General features: G+C 42.5%; 1 protein-coding gene across 5 annotated transcripts in view; it reads left to right on the forward strand.

Moving 5' to 3' along the window:
* apbb2a (amyloid beta (A4) precursor protein-binding, family B, member 2a) overlaps positions 1-19,887 on the forward strand; it is a 38,870-nt gene that overhangs the window by 12,119 nt on the left and 6,864 nt on the right. For all 5 annotated transcript variants that reach the window (XM_085789892.1, XM_085789895.1, XM_085789893.1 and 2 more), the window contains exon 9: positions 17,121-17,235. In XM_085789892.1, the coding sequence (XP_085646018.1) occupies positions 17,121-17,235 (115 nt within the window). The remainder of the gene's footprint in view (positions 1-17,120; positions 17,236-19,887) is intronic.

Consider the following 19,887-nt stretch of genomic DNA (forward strand, 5'->3'; position numbering starts at 1 on the left):
AAGAAGACAGATGTTCTCAAAGTGAGACTACAGAGAAAGGAAGAAAGGAAAACATATAGAGCAGATAAGAAGCACAGGATTTGCACAAGTAAGCTTAAGAGATATAACAAGGGTGTAAAAACGAGAGAGATTTTGAAATGCACGCATGAAAGATGCTGCTCCGTTTAGTCCCTCTCTCCCTCCATCTCCCCTCTCTTTCTCTACCCATTTATGTATCTGAGGAATATTCCCAGTCTTGCCCTGAATGTTCTCTATCTCCTTCAGCCTGATTCAATATGAATGAGTCCCCCCGTCTCTTAAGCGGGGCGGGACACGGGAGGGGGGGGTCGGTCCTCGATGAAGTCATGAGGCTATATCTGGAGCACTCAGCAGGTCTGACTGCGTGCACGCGCAAACAAAGCCGTGCACGTTCACATGTTTGTGTGTGTGTCTGAACGTGGGCATGAACTGATGAAGTCATAGGTCTATATCTGGAGCACTCTGTGTGACGGTGAATGAGTGGGTGTGGGTGCATGTGTGTCCCCCTCCCCTCCCCTCACTTCTCCATCTCCCCTCTTTTCTGTCTGTAATGCTCTTGCGCTATTTCTACTCTTTGTCTCCAGTTCTCCCTCTTCCTCCCTCTTGTTCCATTGGCTGCACAGCTTTGCCTCTTCTTCTTTTTTCCGCCGCTCTTTGTTTGTCCCGCTGTTGCACTTTAGCAGGGTTTAAGCCTTCCCCCCTTTTTTTTCCCAGCCTCAGTGAGACAAGAGAGGGTGAGACAAAGATAGCAGCAACTGAGGAGGAAGAGACGATACTCAAGACAGAGAGAGTGCAGGGAGGGAAAAAAAAGAGAGAGAGAGAGAGAGAGAGAGAGAGAGAGAGAGAGAGAAACAGAGAGAGAGACAGAGACAGAGAAAGACCAAGCAAGTGAGGGCGGAGGAAAGAGGCATGCTTCCCTGCTTGCACTGAGCAGGACCTTGCAGGAGACTCTGTGGACCGGGTAGGGGCAGCAAGAGAGAGCCGAATGGAGAGGAAGATAGGGAGGGAAAAGGTGTAACAGAGGAGGAGGAGAGGGAGAGGGAGAAGCAGGGGGAGGGGACGTAAAGAAGCAGAGGAGAAGGAGGAAAGAAGCCCCAGAGGATTTTAAAAAAAGAAGAAGAAGAAGAAGAAAAAGAGAGGAGGCAGGCGCAAGGAGATTTACCCCCGGGTACCACGGAGAAGGGGCTGAAGCAATGTCACTGTGGTGGAGGAGCTAACAAGGCAGGGAAGTAGTCATCGGTAACGGGGCGAGGATGCCTGCCTGTGTGAGTACCCCTGCCTCTTGTTCATTCACTCCTCTAGCTCTCATCATCCATCCATCCATCCATCCATTCATCCGTCCGTCGCTTCACAAAGTCGTCCATTGCTGCCTGTCTCTATCCCAACACCACAGTGTTTCTCCCGTCTGTTGGTTTCTAATTGCTCTGTTTGTGTAGAGGACGCACACCACCACCACACAGCTCCCAGCTCTACTTTCATTCATTAGCTCTTTCTTTATTCTTTATTTTCTCTCATTTACTTCTCAGCCTCCTGCTGTGTGTTTAACTTGAAGCTGTGTACTTTGTCTCTTTCCCCCCCCCTCCCCCCTCCCCTCTCTCTCTCTCTCTGGCTAGCCGTCAGGTGTAGGGATGCAGGTTTGAAGTCAGAGTCAATGAGACATGAGCAAGACGTTCAGAGAAAAAAAAGGTTGAAAGAAAAGAAAAGGGAGAGAGATGGAGTAAGCAAAGTGGGGATTGAGAAAGGCGGGATTAAAGCGTCTGGATGCGCTGCAGGGATTTTTTTCAAAGTGTGTGTCATGGCTGTTTGATACTGCACTTGGTCTATGTGTGTGTGTATTCACCAAAGCCAAATAGTACTATTTTTGACTTATACATCTTACACTGCTTCTTGAATTTGTTTAAATGAGGATACACACGTAGGGGAAGGCGTGTGTGTGTGTGTGTGTATGACAAATGCTTTTTCTATATGCATATGTGGAGTTTCCCTCCCTCTCTCTCTCCTTAACAAGCAGAGGAGGAGGAGGGGAAGGAGGAGAGAGGAGGATGAGGGATGAGAAGGGAAACACTGAGCGAAGAACAAGAGCCAGAGTGAAATGATTTATGACATCAGTGGGGCAGTTCTTGTTTGTTTTCTTGTCCTTGGCGTGAGACACTTATTAGGACTGAGACAACGCTGTTGACAGTCAAAGCAAATGTGTCACTGTGACGTACGTCTCCAAAAGTGTTTTTGGATAGAGCTGATGCTGTCTGTGTACTATCCTCACTTCATCTGCAGCCATGAGGCACTCACACATAAAACACACTTTAACAAACATGTAACAGCTACACACATTCATATTGGGTAGTGGGAAGGAGTGGGGCTCTGTTTGCTTATTCCCTTCAGCTCCTACCACTGCTGACCTTCTGTGGATGGAGAGGAGAGGAGAGGAGAGGAGAGGAGAGGAGAGGAGAGGAGAGGAGAGGAGAGGAGAGGAGAGGAGAGAACACGCAACCCTCCAGTATCATTAATATTTAAATGGTGAACACACTCCAGCGATCACCTCAATTTATGTCAATGAAGTGAGTTTGTATGTGCCCGTTTGTGTCATGGCAGCCACTCTCTTCTTCAACTCCTTCCAGTCATGACGCCCCACTTGACCGGCAGCTTATTTGCTGATGTCAATGGCCTTAATTAACATGCAAGGCCCCTCTGATGGTCCACGGGGACCGGGCCCCAAACACCTAGACCCACTCGATAGACGCCAGAGTGATTGATGGCCTTTCCTTCCTGCTCCTGCTCCAATTTGAGACCCATATCAACCTCTCTCTTTCCCTGCGAGTCATCGCTCCTCCACGTCAGCTTCTTTCCATCCACCCACAATCCATCACTCCCACTTCTCCGCACACACACACACACCACACGTCTTGTCAAGAGATGTCCAACCAGCCTCCCAGGGTCATTATGGCAGGACTTGTGTCTCCACTCCTCTTTGGCCCAGAGTCATATGTCTCTCTCTCTCACACACACACACACACAGGCATGCACAGAATTACACACTAAGGTTTGGAAAACCATAAAAAACCTCACTTCCTCCTCTCCAGCGTTTACTCTCTCACCACCTATCGCTTTCCCTCTTGTGCTCTCTCCTCTTGCATTAGCATTGTTAGGCACACCTGCCGTAATCCCTGTCTTCCTGACGGATTACTCCTCCCGCTCCCCCTATAGATCCCCTCCCCTTGCCCCAACCAGCCAATAAATCTCCTCCCGATAAAAACCTCCCCGGTCTGGGCCGTGGCGGGCAGAGATGAGGCGATGCTGATGTTCGCTGATCTTACAGGGCTGAACACAGCAGGACGCTGGCACAGTCGGTGTCTGCCTGTAGCTCGTCTATCTCTTCAGACTACAGGCAGGAGATGACGCCACAGACTGTTTACAGTGAATACATTTGAATACTGGAAGCACTTGATGCAGGTTTTTGATTATTCTTTTTTCTCTGGGGCAGCTGTTTGCACGTCAAGCAGAATAAATGTATAAGGTGCTAAATTAATCTCCCCTTAGTTATTTCAAGATCGATATCACACTTGACAGAGTTACACATTTATCACTTCTCATGGTTATGATTATAAATTCTCCTGCAGCTCACAATCAGATTACTTTTACTCACAAATCGATCATTCACAAATAGATGCAGGTACAAGCTCGTAAAAGTGTCACCAGTAAAGACTCACAATGCTTGACCCTGATTGGATAACAACACCAAGTCCTCTAATTGAATTGAGATAAACCTGATGACTGGACTTAATGTGTTGACTGAACTTAATTGCTTGGAAGGATTTTAGTATCAGCAACAGAACCCAACTGAGTCTAGTAGTAACCATATCCCAATGTCTGTCAGACTGAGAGTGAGTATTTTCATTACCAGCAAATCTGCTGATTGCCGTGTCTGTCTGTTCACTTTATCATTTCCCCAATAAACTCCAAGGAACTGGTGAAAAACCACCACAGTGGCATCCTCACATCTAATTTTCTCTGACAAACAAACAACGCCACACCCAAAGATATTCATGTTTGCGGTTGTACATGAAAAATCATTTAAATCATTATCTGATAATCAAAATTTGTGATAATTAACCTCCTGCCTGTTCAGTGATCAATCATTGTAGCTTTTAATTTAGCTTCAAAATGATTTTCTCACTTCCCTCTAGTGGCCTCACTGATAGATTTTTGGTAAATTAGATATTTGCAGAAACACTGTGTGTCTGAGATTTCTGCCTACAGCCAAAAACCTCACCTCCTGGCAAAATTGTACATTTTTTCTAGTAGAAAACATTTCCTAGATAATCCAGCGAACATATTGACTGACTGAAAATAAATATTCACAGGAGAAACCTCAATGGTGAAACCGAAAGGATCTTCATGCTGGATAACACTTTTATGTGGTTTTATTGAACCAGAGAAAAAAAGGAAAATCAGCATCAGCATATGCATTGTGAGTAGGATGAGAGATGCATTTACTGTACTGCATTTGCATGAAAGATGATGATTAATGGCACATGCACCTAATGAGGTTACATGCATCCAGTATGATCCAAACTGCACTGTGCCTAGAGCTTAGAATAACTCTACACTAACTCGAAACCAAATCCCTGCACTCTCCCACACACTCTCTTTATCTCTCCCTCTCCTCTCTCTCTCTCTCTCACACACACACACACCCACAAACAAGCACACATACTTTAGTAAGTTACATGAAGGGGAGTGTCTTACTGAAGTGACATCTCATTGAAGCGTTGTCTCAGTTGAGAATATCAGCGCTTCTGTCCAAACACACACACACACACACACGCACGCGCACACTCAGAGCAGTGTGATGTATAAATGATCAAGAGCAGAGAGAACAGCAGGACATCATCTTTCTCCCTCTCTCGCCCACCCAGAATCCCTCATTCTCCCCCTCATCCCTCGTTCCCCACACGCTCTCTCTGTCTTTCCATCTCGCCCACCCACCTATCTCTGCTCTTAAATATGTAATGAAATACAACAAGCGTTGACACATGGGTACTGTGTGTGCCTCCTCGGCTGCTTGTTGCCCTTCCCGCTCTCATTTGCCTCTCTGCCACAGTGAATGCTGGGAAGAGTCACACAGATAAACTGGGGTTATGTGTGTTTCCCAAACACTATTTTACTATCATCTTTGTAAAGCTGTGCAGTTTCTAAGAAATGATGCAAAGAAAAAGAGGATGAATCAAACTGAGGCAGAGCTGTAGTTTTTAACAACATCAACTGTCTGCTCAAATCACACTCGCTGCGCCCTGTGCTGCGTGCGCCGTTTAATACACCGTAGACAACAGTTTTATTTTTATTTTCGACTTGATTTTTGTCCTAGTTCTTCGCTGCCTGGGGCAATATCGGTGATTTTGTGTGCATTCCTGTTTGCCTGTGTGTGTAGAGAGAGACAAGGGCTTTTGAGGTAGGCTACCAGTGATGCGCCTTTTCCTTCGCTGTGCCCTGCTCTGGCCCTGGGTGCTCATTTCGCTGCTCATCTTGGTGCTGTAAACACGTTTACAGGGTAGAGAGGTAATTACGCACAGACATCCAACATTAGGCCTAATGGCTGTAGGCCATGACTAATTCACCAGGTCGCAGAGGGGTTTACCCGGTTCTGTTGTCACACAGCCCTTAACTACTCCTGCGCCAGTGTGCATGTTGGAGGGCTGACTGGTGTTTCTTCTAGTTAGTTACAAATGAGCACCAAACTTGTGCACCTATTTCTCAGTGTGCAGTTTTAATTACATTAAATTAATAATTCAACGTTTTGTGAAATACGCTTAGGCTAGTTGGCTTCATTTCCAAGAGTTATATGTGAGGATCAATACCACTCCTATATCTCTGTGTTAATACAGAAAGGCAGCTTAATTATAAAGATTGGAAGCAGCTAGCCTAGCACTGTCCGTAAGTAAGCTTTGTTAAAGTTACATAATAGCTACACCTCAAAAGCTCACAAATTATTTTCGACTTTTTTTTATTATTTTTATTATTAACAATTAACAAGTTATCAGTGATTTAACCCTAACCCTCTATAAGTAGGCCTATTTCTTGGAAAAAGGAAAAACGGTGAAAAATGTGGAATCTGATTGGCTGAAGTCATCTTACATGAGATGGTGATGGAAAGTTGGTTCATCCAATCACCTTTCTGTATGCTTAGGGTAATGAGGCACAGTGTCACCAATACAGTTTATCCACCAGAGAGCCAAGTCAGTTTGATTGTAATCCTGAGTCAAGAAGAATCACAAATTTGTCCCAGAGGGTTCGACAACAGTGCACCTGTCCTCAGACGATCCAGGAATTCTTCTAACAAAAGCAGAAAACACAGGGTGGATTTGTTTTCAGGGGGAAAATAATTGTATGTAAGCTTTTGAACATAGACTCTCAACAACAATGGTATCAGGATCAAATATGAGTCTTGACCAGGCTCTAATTAAAATACTGGTAGTTTTGAAGTGTTATTGGCACAATGGTAAATACAAGGTAGCAGACACTTACATAGCATCAATAGAGCAGTAATAAGCCAATTTCTGTCGGCTGCTCTGTACAGTCCTATTAATGTTTCTCTTCTCTTCCTGAAGGTTTTATGTTTGTGTTTTATTACATTTTTTATCACCATCTATATTCCATTACAATAAACTACAGTTAACTTCAGTCATGAGCAACATTGGCTGTTTTCTGCAAACACAATTATCAGCACTCAGGGGTCCAATTTTTATAAAAGCATTTTTTTTCTTGTAGCAGTTCATTACAGTGTTTATGTTTATTGGGTTTGGATTAATGGAAATGGAAAGAGAATACATGCAGATAATGTGGGTCCATCTACAGAATTTGAATTAATATAAAGTAATTTGTAAAAGTAGAAATGTTCACTTTTTCTTTGCGTACAAAGCGTGCTTTGGGGTGGATTTAGCTTTCTCTATTAGTGTGAGTGCCTCTTATAATTGTCATGAATATCATTTTAGCTCATACAGATTAGCTTCGTCCTGATAATATTATCCAACTTCAAGCAGTTGCAGAGTGTTTTTCTTTACTGAACGATTTCACGCAGCGCCAGGTTTTCTAGTAAGCTAAAAACAAAATCTCCTACAACTACTGAATAAGTGGAGGGAAATATCTGCTGAATATAAATCTACCTGCCAATTGTTTTGTTATTCTCTTTACAGTGTGATGAAAGGGCTTTTTCTAAACCAGCTGTTGTTTCTACTCTAGTGTGGCTCTCACCTGTCACAGGCTGAAACTCATTGGATCAGATATTCACGTCCACTTTGGCCTGAAGCCAGAGTCACAGCACTGTCAGCTATCATAGAACTACCTGTTCATTTTTGATCAATAAGTGTAACATGTATTTTCCTTCTCTCTCTCTCACACACACACACACACACACACACACACACCTGGACCCCCTCACAGCCTCCCCGTCTTACTTTCTGCTGACAGGGGATTCACAAGAACTTCCCGCTCAGACATTTCTAATCAGCATTTGGCTGTGCAATTAGCATATGTAAGTGCATTAGCATAGCGGCCCACACTACCCAGACACTCTGTAAGGCTGTTTGATAATTGAAGTCTGTGTGAAGTGTGTGTTTGAGAGTGTGTGTGACAGATGGTTTGGAGAGGACACAAGTCTCGGCTGAGTGATACTGGAAGCTACAGAGCAAAAGAAAGTACAGCAGAGCAGGCTAGGGACTAGTTACATTAATGTTGTTTTCACAGTCACTGTTTTTAAGCTGCTTTTACTGCAGCATTAGTGAGATGTGTTAGTGTTATTACAACATTAAAACACCTGGAGTTGCATAATAGTTTTTGACACAACTTGAATCTAAATAAGGTTGTATTATCAGTAACTTGTAGCTTTATTGTCTTTATGCATAGTTGGTCAAAAATAAACAATGTGGAATCATATGGGCTGAATCATAAAGCAACTATCTGTTTATTTGGAGTGTGTTAGAATGTATTCATATTTTGTGTTTTATTATATAAGTTTCTTTCTGGAGAAGTGATGCGTGACTTCAGGGAGCTCATCACAGACACAAGCTGCATCAGATCTTAGGAGCCATGAGGGGGAAAAAATCTGGTTTTGGTCGCAGCGTTCTCAAATTTCCACCAACACTCACAACTTATATTTCATGCACAAATCTGCTATAAAGGAAATTAAGACACTAGCCTCACAACCAACCTCAGCATCAGTATGACGGGTGTTGCATTATAGAAAATGCAATTTGGTGGCTTTTTGTGGTTAATTGAAAATTAAACATACAGTCCAGACTAAGTACTAAGAGTCAGTATTTGGACAGTTTCTGTTCCCCAGACTCAGTGTATATAATAGCAGTACTAGATATAAGCCTGAATTTGAGTATAGGTTTACATTCATATAGAAAGAAATGTGTGGGTGATACAGTGCCCAACATGGAGAGTTTCAAAAGTAATTGGACAGATACACTTGAAATCTATCTACAAAATCAAATGTATTATTGTGTCCACTGCAATCAGTTGGATCTTCCCTGTTGATGCTCCCCTGCTGCAACCTTCTGCTTGTTACGGTGTCTCTCTCTCTCTGATTGACTCAGCCAGGAAGGCTGAGGAAATTCCCGCTCTTCACCCTGGAAAGATCTTTAGCCGTACGTGTATCGTTGTCCTGCTCAATGATGAATGCCGATTGAGGTTTGATTCAGCTGAGTCTGCCACATTCTCTGCACATTTTGTAAATCTTGCACAGCAGCAGCCTGGTCTTTGTGTTTTTTCTTAGTTTTGACCAGGGGTTTGTATCTTGAGTTGAATCCTCTGGGGTGAAGGTCAGAAAACCTTTTCTTGATCTTTGCCAAGGAAACATCTATTGCTACATCTTAAAGAGCATTGACTTGCTGTGCAGTTAAGTTATTTTCTGCTCATCCACAAGACTGCCGTTCTTCAGTCTACCAGCTTGTTTTTCCATTTTCTAGTTTTCCTGTGCTTCCTGTACGAGTTTTGACTGCTGCTCACTGACTGGCGAGGAGTGACTGATGATTGATTACACCATTGGGTGAATACTGCAGTGATACCATTTGTCTGCTGACAAATCTAGAAAATCTTGGTCAAACCTGAGCTATTTTCCAGTCACCAGTGCTGCCCTGCAAGCGAGAGGAACATTATGTGTGTTTAATCTGTTCAGTGAGTTGCAGAGAGGCGGAGCAGCAGTTTCGACTCAGACGGAGGCTGAGCGCCAGATGAGAGACCAAATAAGAAGTTTATTCTGTCGCTTCTAATTTTCTCACTGAGTGAATCATTTTGCATGTAATTATCACAGTGCAGCAGCTTGGAAATGCCTTGGATGTGACTCCTGGTCACTCATTCATACTTGTTGTCTTACATGTTGTCTGAAAAAACATGTAATTGAGAACAGCTTTATTAGGCATTCAAATCAAATCAAACTTTGTTTATACAGCACTTTTCATACATTATAGCACAAAGTGCTTTACATTACAGCATTTTGTTCTTTAAATAAATTGATTGATTGATTAGCAGACATGGATGTGTACAGCTGTGTGTCATCTGCATAGCTGTGGAAATTGATACTATGCATCCTGATGACATTTCCCAGTGGGAACATGTACTGTATAAGTTAAAAAGTATGGGGCCTAAAATTGAGCCTTGGGGCACACCACAATTGATTCCATGTGTCCAAACTTATGAGAAATTTTCTATCCGTGAGATAAGAACTAAACCATTGAAGAGCAGTACCAGAGAGGCCGACCAGGTGTCTAAGTCTGTTTAAAATCAGGTGATCTATTGTATCAAAAGCAGTGCTTAGATCCAGTGAGTAGCACAAGGACTGTAAGCTTGTGTAAGTCCAAATTGCACCCAAGATCATTACAATTTTCATTAGCATAGTATTTGTGCTGTGGTTCATCCTAAATCCAGACTGAAACCTCTCAAAAAGAAAACGTCTCCCCCGTCTGAAGGGAACAATTCACAATATTCAAGAGCTCACCTTAAAAAGATCCATAAAACGTTTTAAAAAGTGATGTGGGAATTGGATCGACAAGGCAGGTTGTTGATTTTACTTGGGAGACAACTCTACCAAGCATCTCAGCATCAACCAGGTCAAGACTGTCCAGTGTTTCTTCAGGTAAAAACAAGCTTTCTATTAAGAACAGTATTTTGATTAAATAAAATAGAAGATATTATCAAATCAATTTTACCCCTCAAGTGGTCTGCAAAGTCTTCATTAAGGGAGTGTTTTGATATCTACCTTCTTTGTAGGTAGTGGAGCTACGAGATCAAGTGTTGATTTGAGTTTATTGATAAAATGTTCAACGATAAAATCACAGGATGCACGTACAGTAGCTGGGGAGTGCTTACCCAAGATTTCAATAAAATTTGCAGCCACTTCTGAGCTATTTCCTGACAGTTTGCACCGAGGTCTCCTGCTGAATAAAACTGGTGATATTACAAAAACACACAGTAGGTCAGACACTGCCAAGTCCACAACAGAGGACGCATTGGCTGACAGGCCATACATACAGTATAGCTGAGATTGTGTCCTCTGTTGTGAGTTGGCTGTGTGACATGCTGTGTCCAAGCAACTCGGTAAATGTAATAACTCTTTTGCCATGGAATCAGATGGATCATCTACTGTGCTGTATGTGCAGGTTAAAATCACCAGATTTAATGATACAGTTGTAAGTGGCATGGATTATTGATAAAAACAATTATCAGAAAATTCATTGATAAAAGCAGTATCATGCTTTGATGGTCTGTAGACATCGATGCAAAGAATTGAGGGACTGTTAAAAACAACTGCATGGTGCTGAAAGGTGGTGTCCTGGTCAGGTATCACGTATAACACTGTGAGCTCAGATAACAAGAAACAAAACACAGTGACATCAGTTGATTACAATAGTTTCCATCACAACCTTAATCACTGACCAAAAAACAGTCTAGCCATGTACAGTGGGCTTTAACCTAGTCTTTCTGAGACTCATTATTATTATCTTCCCTTCTCATACAGACCTTCATCATAGTCTAAAAGGCCACTCTCAGCTCTGGACCACTTGTATTAATGTGCAGTTTGACTACTGTTGGTCTAAAGGGCTGTATCTCCCACAAAGCTCTTCCAGTATTGATGTAACTAAGTGCTGACCCTGAGCACATCAATGTAGAACCCAATATTTTGAGTCCAATTGAACTTGCTAAAGCTAACAAAGGGCTTGATGATGATGTGTCCTTATACTTATGGCCAAGACTGTAAATTAAATTCAAACTGTTGAAATGCATCAAGGTTTGAGTATCACAAACTAAAACTGCATAGGGTGTGATTTTCCTAATCCTTGTGGAGTTGTAGTAAAAAAGCAACTGATTTTCCTAATGTCACTACACACACACAGCTTTTAGTATGGTTGGTGGGTGACTGCTGTCAGAGCTGCAGATAATAATGGTTCTGTGCAACGTTCACAAACCCAGTTCACCGTGCATCTGCAGCCGTGACCTCATTTAATCTCGGAGTTGTACGCATCCTCTCCAGCCGAGCCTGCCTCACAGCCATCAGGATCAAAGAGAGATTGGTAGTTGTGAGTCAGTTATCCTTTATTCAGCTGTGGAAATATGTGAAGCGCAGAGAGAGGGAGAGAAAAAGAGATCACATGAGTGGTGGGAGTCTTGCTTTAACTCATCTCCCTGCTTTGGTGCTTTCATACCTTTCATCTCGTGCCTTTTTCCGCCTCTCTCTTTCCCCTCCACGTCTTCCTCGGCCGTCCAGTCTCCACCAGGTCTCACACCTCGTTCCCATTCGTGTCTTTCACACTTCCACCTTTTCATTCTGGCTTTCTGGCCCAGTGCCTTCATCACTCCCCCTCTCTCTCTCTCTCTCGACATTTTATCTTTCTATCCTTTCTCCTCACGTTTCTGCCAAAAACCCTACACCTCTGAGGTCATTCAGTTATTTATTGATTCACTGCCTGTCTCTCTCCATGTCATTCCCTCCATTATCTGAGGTTTGAAATCACTGCTCCTTAATGCCAAAGTAATCCAACAGCTCTCTCTTGTCTTCTTCTGCTCTGACAGTGTCCACTATAGTTTGAAAAATCTGTTTATGTGTAAACTTGTGCATGTCGACAACTTAGTTTTTGGGATATTTTCATGAAGAACGCACCAAAATGTCAAATTAAGAGGAAAACAACATTTGCCTTTCCTAATTTGGTTGGCAAACTATATTAGACTGCATTACAGCCAACCTGCAGACAGACTCCAGCAGGGCACAGAGGTCATGTCTTTGGTTACACACACATATACATGCAGAGTTTCTTATGGCTGATTTAACCTTTTTTGAGAGAGTTTGTCTCTTTTGAAAATTCAATAAAAACAAAAGGATTTTAGCATTCTCCACAAGAATTACAAACCTACCACTATAGAGCAGGGTAGGAAGAGATCAAAATATATTGGCAAAAGCTGAGCTGAACAAATAATTAAAACATAAACAACATTTTAATACTCTAGAAAATGTACATAGTTTTGTTTGTTGGCGTATGAAAAATGTCTCAGGTAAAACCCTGCTGGGATCCTGGCTACAGTCCTGGATCTTGGTTTGGTTATTCTGCTAAATCTCGGTTGGTAAATGTACACTCCTCTGTAGTGCTCCATCATCACCTATATCATATTGCGCACAACCAAACTCAACCAGGAGTAACACATTTACATGACACTTGGACTGTGTGACTGATTTTCATTTACTGACATCCTAAGAGAGTGACACATACATTGTAAATAAAGATTAACGTGAACTCTGTGGCGTCACCCATGGAAGCTCTGAGTGGATGTTGTGCAGTCACTGTCTGCTGAATTCCCAGCCGAGACTTTTTTGCATGCACTCAAAGCTGCATACCCTCAATTATGCAGAAGTGTAAGCCTTGATAAAAATTAAACGAACAAGCTATATAAAAATTCACCTCCATGCAGCCGTAATGAAGGGGGAAATTACCAGTAGAGACACAAATCCTTTTTTCTACCAAGCTGTAAACATGTTTATTTTTGCTGTAAAGTTGGTCGTATTACTGTAACTTGGAGTATAGGTGGTTGACTCACTTTTGGAGACAGCCTCAAGTGGCCATGTGAAGAAGTGCAGTTTTTGGTATTACAGCCCTGCTGCCTTGAGTGATACAAAGTTGGACTGGAGTCACCAGGGCCTAAAGGTTTAATCTAGAGGAAAATTATCTGGATTTTGAAATCACGTAATCCGTTTTACTTATATCCCAGTTGTTCAAAGCAAAGTTGGATTGGATCAATCTAATCCAGATACAAACTTTTCAAGATCAACAAATCCGGATAATGAGTGCTCTAAATGGGACTGTGTATCACACTGAAGGTTATTATACGTGATCCAATCCGATCTCAGAGTCCATTTTTAGTTTTAAACAACCCATTTTCAAGATTTGATCCAATCAGTTTTCCAAAATCTGATTAGTTTGCCTTTTGAACAACTGGGCCCAGATAGATGGCCTTGTAACTTTACTGCCTGTGCAGAATTAAAATCGCTGCATAAGCTTTTACAAAAGGCCACAGCAGGGAGGAAATAGATGCATCTCCAGATCTTTAGCTTTCAAAGTCAAATAAGGTCATTGTGATAATGACAATAAAAGGCGGGAGTCCGTTCTGGGTTTATATCAGCATAGACTTTCAGCCTGTCACTCACAAGAGAGAAGAATATAACATTGAGGAATGTGAAAAAAAGATTTTGAGATTAAAATGAAACTCCATCAAAGTGACTGATTCTGAAAAACAGAGTTTGTACTTGAGCAGATGGAAGAATAACTACTAAAGGGACTCACAGGAGAAAATATCACGACACGAGATAAGAACTTTTAGGAAATGTACAGGCCTGTAAATTGCTTGCAAATTACAATTATTGGAAATCACAATTGTGCAGTTGTAAATTGTGCTGATTTATTTGTGTGTGTGTGTGTGTTGGTGCATGTGCATGTTGGCGAGGCGACCACTGGCTGTTTGGAGAGCAAGTTAAAGCAGCAGCTCCGAAGATCTGACTCTGAAGGTTCCCTGTTTGAAAAGGGTTTCTGCAGCTGCTTCAACACACACACACACACACACACACACACACACTGCTGCTGCTTCTCACTAAGTGGATCATCAAAGAATCAAAGCCAGTCAATGTTTGAATTAGCCCTCTGTTTCGTATTCAGCCTGTGGCTCCTTTGTAGCGTTCCTCATAACACAGTGACACAGGCTGTATGTAGCGGTGCAGCAGTGACAACTTACACTGTTGATATGAATCGTTCTGCGCTGCGTCTTTTTCTTTTCTTTTTAGGGGCTTTCTCTTTCTTGTGTTGTGGAATAAAAAAAAATAGAGAGTGTGTAGAACGAGAGAGCTGAGGAGTGAATGGAAGATTAAAGAGCGAAAGCAAAGTGAAGGATCAAAGAGATTCTGTGTGTATGAGAGAGAGTACGAGTGTGATAGCATATCTAATAGTAAAGGTGTGCTGTGTCATAATGTAGTGGAACGGTAAGCCAGTGAATCGAACACTACACACAGCTGAGCGCACACACATTTTATGGAAAGACAGTGATTGAGGTGAAAGAGCATTATGTCAGTTTCCAACTCTATATGCTGTGTATTAACTTTTCTCTTGTTTTTCTCTTTTTTTCCCTTTTCCCTTCACACCTTCTTTCCCACCTCATCTTTTTGCTGCAATACAATTTTTCATCCTTGCCCCTTTTCCCCTTAAAACTCATCTTTTGTTTCCTTACTATTTCCTTCCCTGCCCTCATTTCTTCCTCCTCGCTTCATTTTTCCCACCTTCCCCTCCCTCTGCTTCCCGGGACACAGAGAAAGGTAACTGCTCAACTCCTCCGTTGTTTACAGTAAACATTGTGTCAAGCTCACCCCACCCACACACCCCGTTGTTGTACAATTACATCAAATCAGTGGCTTTGATTTGCCCAGAGTCACTGTTGCTCTTAACAGGAAGTGCAGCAGCAACTATTGAAGGTCTAAATCATTGCTGTTAAATCATCAACAGGGACACTCTGGCCTGAGGCTATTTCCTATTAAGAGTTGCATGCTGTTTTATAGCGTTTTGATTCCCCAGAGACGGAGCAGAAGTCATAAAAGACCCATTTGTGGTATGCGAGGCAAGGCCACTCATGCTGCTTCTGTGACACACTGCTCAAATGTCCCTGAACGTAGCGCAGTGGACACACACACACACACACACACTCATCGCATCATACTTCCCTATTCTGGCCACAGGCGGAGAGGCATTATCGACCCAAAGTGTGTGAGCACACAATTAAGCAGAGGAGACAGGCCGGATAATGGACTCATAAACACAAAGAGCCCGGTGTGATAAATGTCGGCTGTGTTTGCCATATTTCTGTTTGCGCCTATGGTTAATCTGGAGCGTATACGCTGTGTATGTATATGTGTGTGTGTGTGTGTGTGTGTGTGTGTGTGTGTGTGTGTGTTTGTGTGTGCGTGAAGCTTGTTGAGCTGCATCTGGTGACACAGCCATCCAGCTGGCGTCTCTGCATGTTTCCACTCCCTCTCTCTCACTCTTTGTTGTCTGTTTACTCAATCATTTCAGTCCTGGCTGGAAACACGACCTCATACCTTTTGTTCTGCAGCTCGTCTCACCTGTTAATGAGGAGGAAATGTGTCTATCTTTCATCTTTTCTGTCTGCGTGTGTCAGTGTGTGCGTGAGTGTAGTATCTCCCTCACGCAGCTGTGTTTCATCTCCCACCCACTCTGCGCATAAAGTTTCCTTCTCAGCGGAGCTTCTTCTCTTACGCAAACCCTCATCCTCCTCATTTTCCCTGCCATGTGGCATCATTGAGAGGTTTTCCGGCACTGGGACACACATCTGCCTCCCTGTATGCCTGTGTGTGTGTATGAGCCAAAATGTGAAACTACCTTTTTCAGAAAAGTAACAACTGCAGAGATACCTGCTGCCTGTCGACCAAAAAACTATCCCACAAAGCTCATGTTAAATAGGCTTTTAAGTAATGCATTCATCAAATAAACTTTTACTGGTGTGAAAGGAGTTGCAGCGACAGCAGTAAAGTTTAAAGGAGCCTTTAAATGACACAAGTAATGAAGCAACGTTTTCACAATAAATGAGTGAGCTAATTAGAGGCACAGCTCCTCCAAGAAATGTCTAGAGAAGGGGTAAATAGATCATGATGCAAAATGGAGTAATAATAATGCTGTTGTCCTTTGTGTTTTGTTTTTAATTTATGCATGAAATGTCTTGCAACTTGTTTTGGTGGCTCTTCTGTTTCCATTGTTGAACAGCTGACAACGCAAACAGGTGCAATGCAAGGAGAGGACTGGGAGGTTTTGTTTCACTGACGGAGCAGATGAGAGTAATACAAGGTTTAATCAGTGGGAGGGATTTCAAATGGAGAGTAATTAAAATGTTTACAGACACAGTTGATCTTGCCTAATATTGAGCAGAACAAACTAAGAAAACAGTTGGAAATGTAAAATACAAACCAGCAATCATATTGTATCTGCATATTGGCCTTAAGCTGCTGCCCCTCTGGGATGAAGTGTCTCATCACAATATCCAGCAATATCCAAAGCTGGCTCTCCAAGGAAGAGAGGGAAATAAAGTGGATGAGACCCTCAATACAATATGGAATGAAAAAGTGCTATGAGATGGAACAAATATCATCAAGGCGAAAAAGGCGAAATTGCACATTTACAAATAGATTGAATCCTGTGATGGGTCTATTTATGTTATTTTCCATGTATTGTGTTTTCTTAAGTAAATAACCCGCAATTATTCTCTCCTCCTCTCCCTCTCCTTACATACTGTATGTGCTTCATGCTACAATGTTGAAACTCCCCTGAACAACAGCATATTTTTTCTCACCATTGGTGAATTATGATATTAATTGTGGTTTCTTCTAGCATATGCAGTAATTATATTATAAGACAACAAAGATTTTTACTCACTGCCTCTTTAATGAAGCAAAACATTCAGTCCATCTGCTCCTGAGGTGCATTAAACTGTCTTGTTTGTGTTTTGACTGTATCAGAAATACACATGTGATGATGACATCTGTGCTTCTTCTGTCCGTGCTTCAGGGACTTTGCCTACGTGGCGAGAGACAAAAACACGCGGGTGCTGAAGTGCCACGTGTTCAGATGTGATACCCCTGCCGCAGCCATCGCCACGAGTCTCCACGAAATCTGCTCCAAGGTGGGTGTCATTACCGTCGCCGCCTCCACCTGAATGAGTCTATCTGCTGCTCTGAAACAAGCAATCAAGCTGTAATCAGGGAACTACTGAAGAGTGAGAGAGAAAAAGCTTTCTGCTGATGCAGTTTGTAAGGTTGTAACTTGACAATCCTACTGTCCATGGATGTTACACCAAACTAATGGCTAAGAGCACAAAACAGTGATCTGACAAGATTTCTGTTATCTTTTAGTGGAGAAGTAAGAGCTGAGGAGAGAAGTTTTAAAAGCCTTCACAGGGAGGACAGGAGATAAGACTGAGGTTGTGCGTGCTGTGCCGAGCTGTGCTGTGCTGTGCGGTGCGTGCGTGTGTGCGTGTGTTTATAAGTTGCAGCACAAAGAAACACTTTCATACATTCACACACACACACACAAATGTACTACTTCCTGTTTGGGTCCTTTTTTATTTATTAAAATCTTTGCTACACCTCAAGAGTGCCTCAGGAGCTCTTTTTTGACTGCACCACCATCCTTCCATAGACATTCTTTTTTTCTCAATTTACTACTTCCTGGTTGTTTCCCCAGTAAACTTGATGTCATTATCATTGATGATCACATGCAACAACAGCAATGACAACAATATGACAGACGATGGGATCCTGCAAAGTGGTCGGTTGGTCTTTGTCAACAGGAACAAAATCATCAGATATTTATTGTACAAGGCAAGGCAAGGCACCTTTATTTGTATAGGCCTTTTTTACAAACAGTTTGTCTCAAAGGGCTTTACATGGCATCACAACAACATCCTCTGTCCTTAGACCTTCACATCACCTCAGGGTGAGCAACAGAGGAGTGATTCCTCACCCAGGACGGGCAGACGTGCAATAGATGTTGTTATAGACAAGAAAACAGTTTATAGTTTATAACACACAATGTGGGAACATGGAAATGTTAACAGGAGATGATGGAGGCGGCTTCTGGTGGGAGGAAAGGCAGGCAGAGCTGGCCAGCTTAATGGGGGAACTGGATGGCAGACTGGTTCATGGGAAGTGTGTTTCACTATTCACTATTCTCACTTCAGTGACACAGTTTTCACTAAAATACAAGCAACTGACTTTATGTTGCCTCTTTTAAATGAATTTCCTGTCTGTCGTGTGGACTGTGTACCATCATACTTAAGCGACAGCCATATAGTGAACCTCCCTGTGAAGAAAATAACAAATTGCTGGAGCTCTGCTTGCACTGCTGCACCAATGAAAGAGGGCCCACAATTTAAATAGCTTACTCTGTACATGACCTTGTGGGTATGCCAAACACACACATTTGGATGTGATGTGGATCCTTTCAGTGTCTGGAATAGGAAATTATGGAAACTTTCAACTCATGGGGAAAAATGTGCAATTTGTCCAGTCAGGCTCCATCAGGGTCAGTGATGACATCCCAGATCAGCAGGCCGGGAGCTTTGCCAGCTGAGCCTGCAGCAGCTGAAGCTCCAACAGTTTGCTGATACACCGTTGGAGCTCTGTCATCCAACACAGCAGTGACGATGTGACTGTTACTGAGGTTTTGACTTAGTTTTCATCAGCAGTTGAACCTGCTCCGTCTCCAAAGTTAAACCATCCTGTAGTATCTGGAGCTCTGACATCTCCTGACTCTATCTCATCTTCATAAACAGGTGCTTTCAATGTCACATGAGATAGTGGTGACTGGAAATCTGTCATCCACTGACTCTATGTGTCAGCCTCATAGTCAGAACCAGCCGTGTCTGAGCCTCCATCATCTGTGTCAGTACCAGCTGACACACTGTCACCCCCTGACTCTGTGCCAGCTTCACTGTGAGTGACAGAAGACTCTCATTCATCTGGGTGGTCAAGGGAGTGTGCAGTCATAAAGTCAAGGGCAACATCTGCATAAGAACTGGTGTCATTAGCCAGGTGAGCATTTGTAACGTGGCCTTAGTGCTTAGCTGGGAGCAATTCTCTTCTCAGTGTCCAGATGAAGCAACTCATTTGTTATACTTAAACATGCTGACTTCAGCTCTTAGGTGGCTTAAAGTCACCAGACAACCTTTACCCCTCCTTCATGAGGTCCCAAAGACTCTGTCCAGCATTTTAATCACCAGCCAGAGAAGGTCTTGGATTCTCCATGAATGTCATCACAGTCTCAAGCATTTTATGTTCAAACACTTGGTAACATTGCCAAAACATAATTTCCAATGAAGTTCCTTGCAAGATGTCTTAGCATTTAGCTTGAAACTGCATGTGGCCAAGGATGGCTCCACATATCTAGCATACCTATCTATCATACCTATTAAATCTGGTTAATTTCTTTTAATCTTCCCAAACCCCAATTCTTCCTTTCAGTTTTTTATTTCAAAACAAAGCGACCTGGGTGACCTCATTAAACTGTTTTACTTGGTATTAATAGTGTGTATTATGTGAAGTCTATTATGCTAAACAATCAACAGACAATGACATAGAAATGGCCTCAAAGAATAGGGTTGATGGTATTCTCTCTTTAGAAACACTTCACTTCACAAGTGCTTCTGTAGACAAAGAGAGCCCAGTCTGTCCTGAGGCCAGCAGTGACCTTGTAAAGCATGAATCTGCCTGAAAATATTTCAGATTTTCTTCCTTAGAGGCATGTTGACCCATTTAGTGAGAAATGTTTTTCCTTT

The sequence above is a fragment of the Trachurus japonicus genome, chromosome 10 (genome assembly GCF_045865225.1).
Source record: "Trachurus japonicus isolate A0001 chromosome 10, Traja_1.0".
Classification (NCBI taxonomy): Eukaryota; Metazoa; Chordata; class Actinopteri; order Carangiformes; family Carangidae; genus Trachurus; species Trachurus japonicus.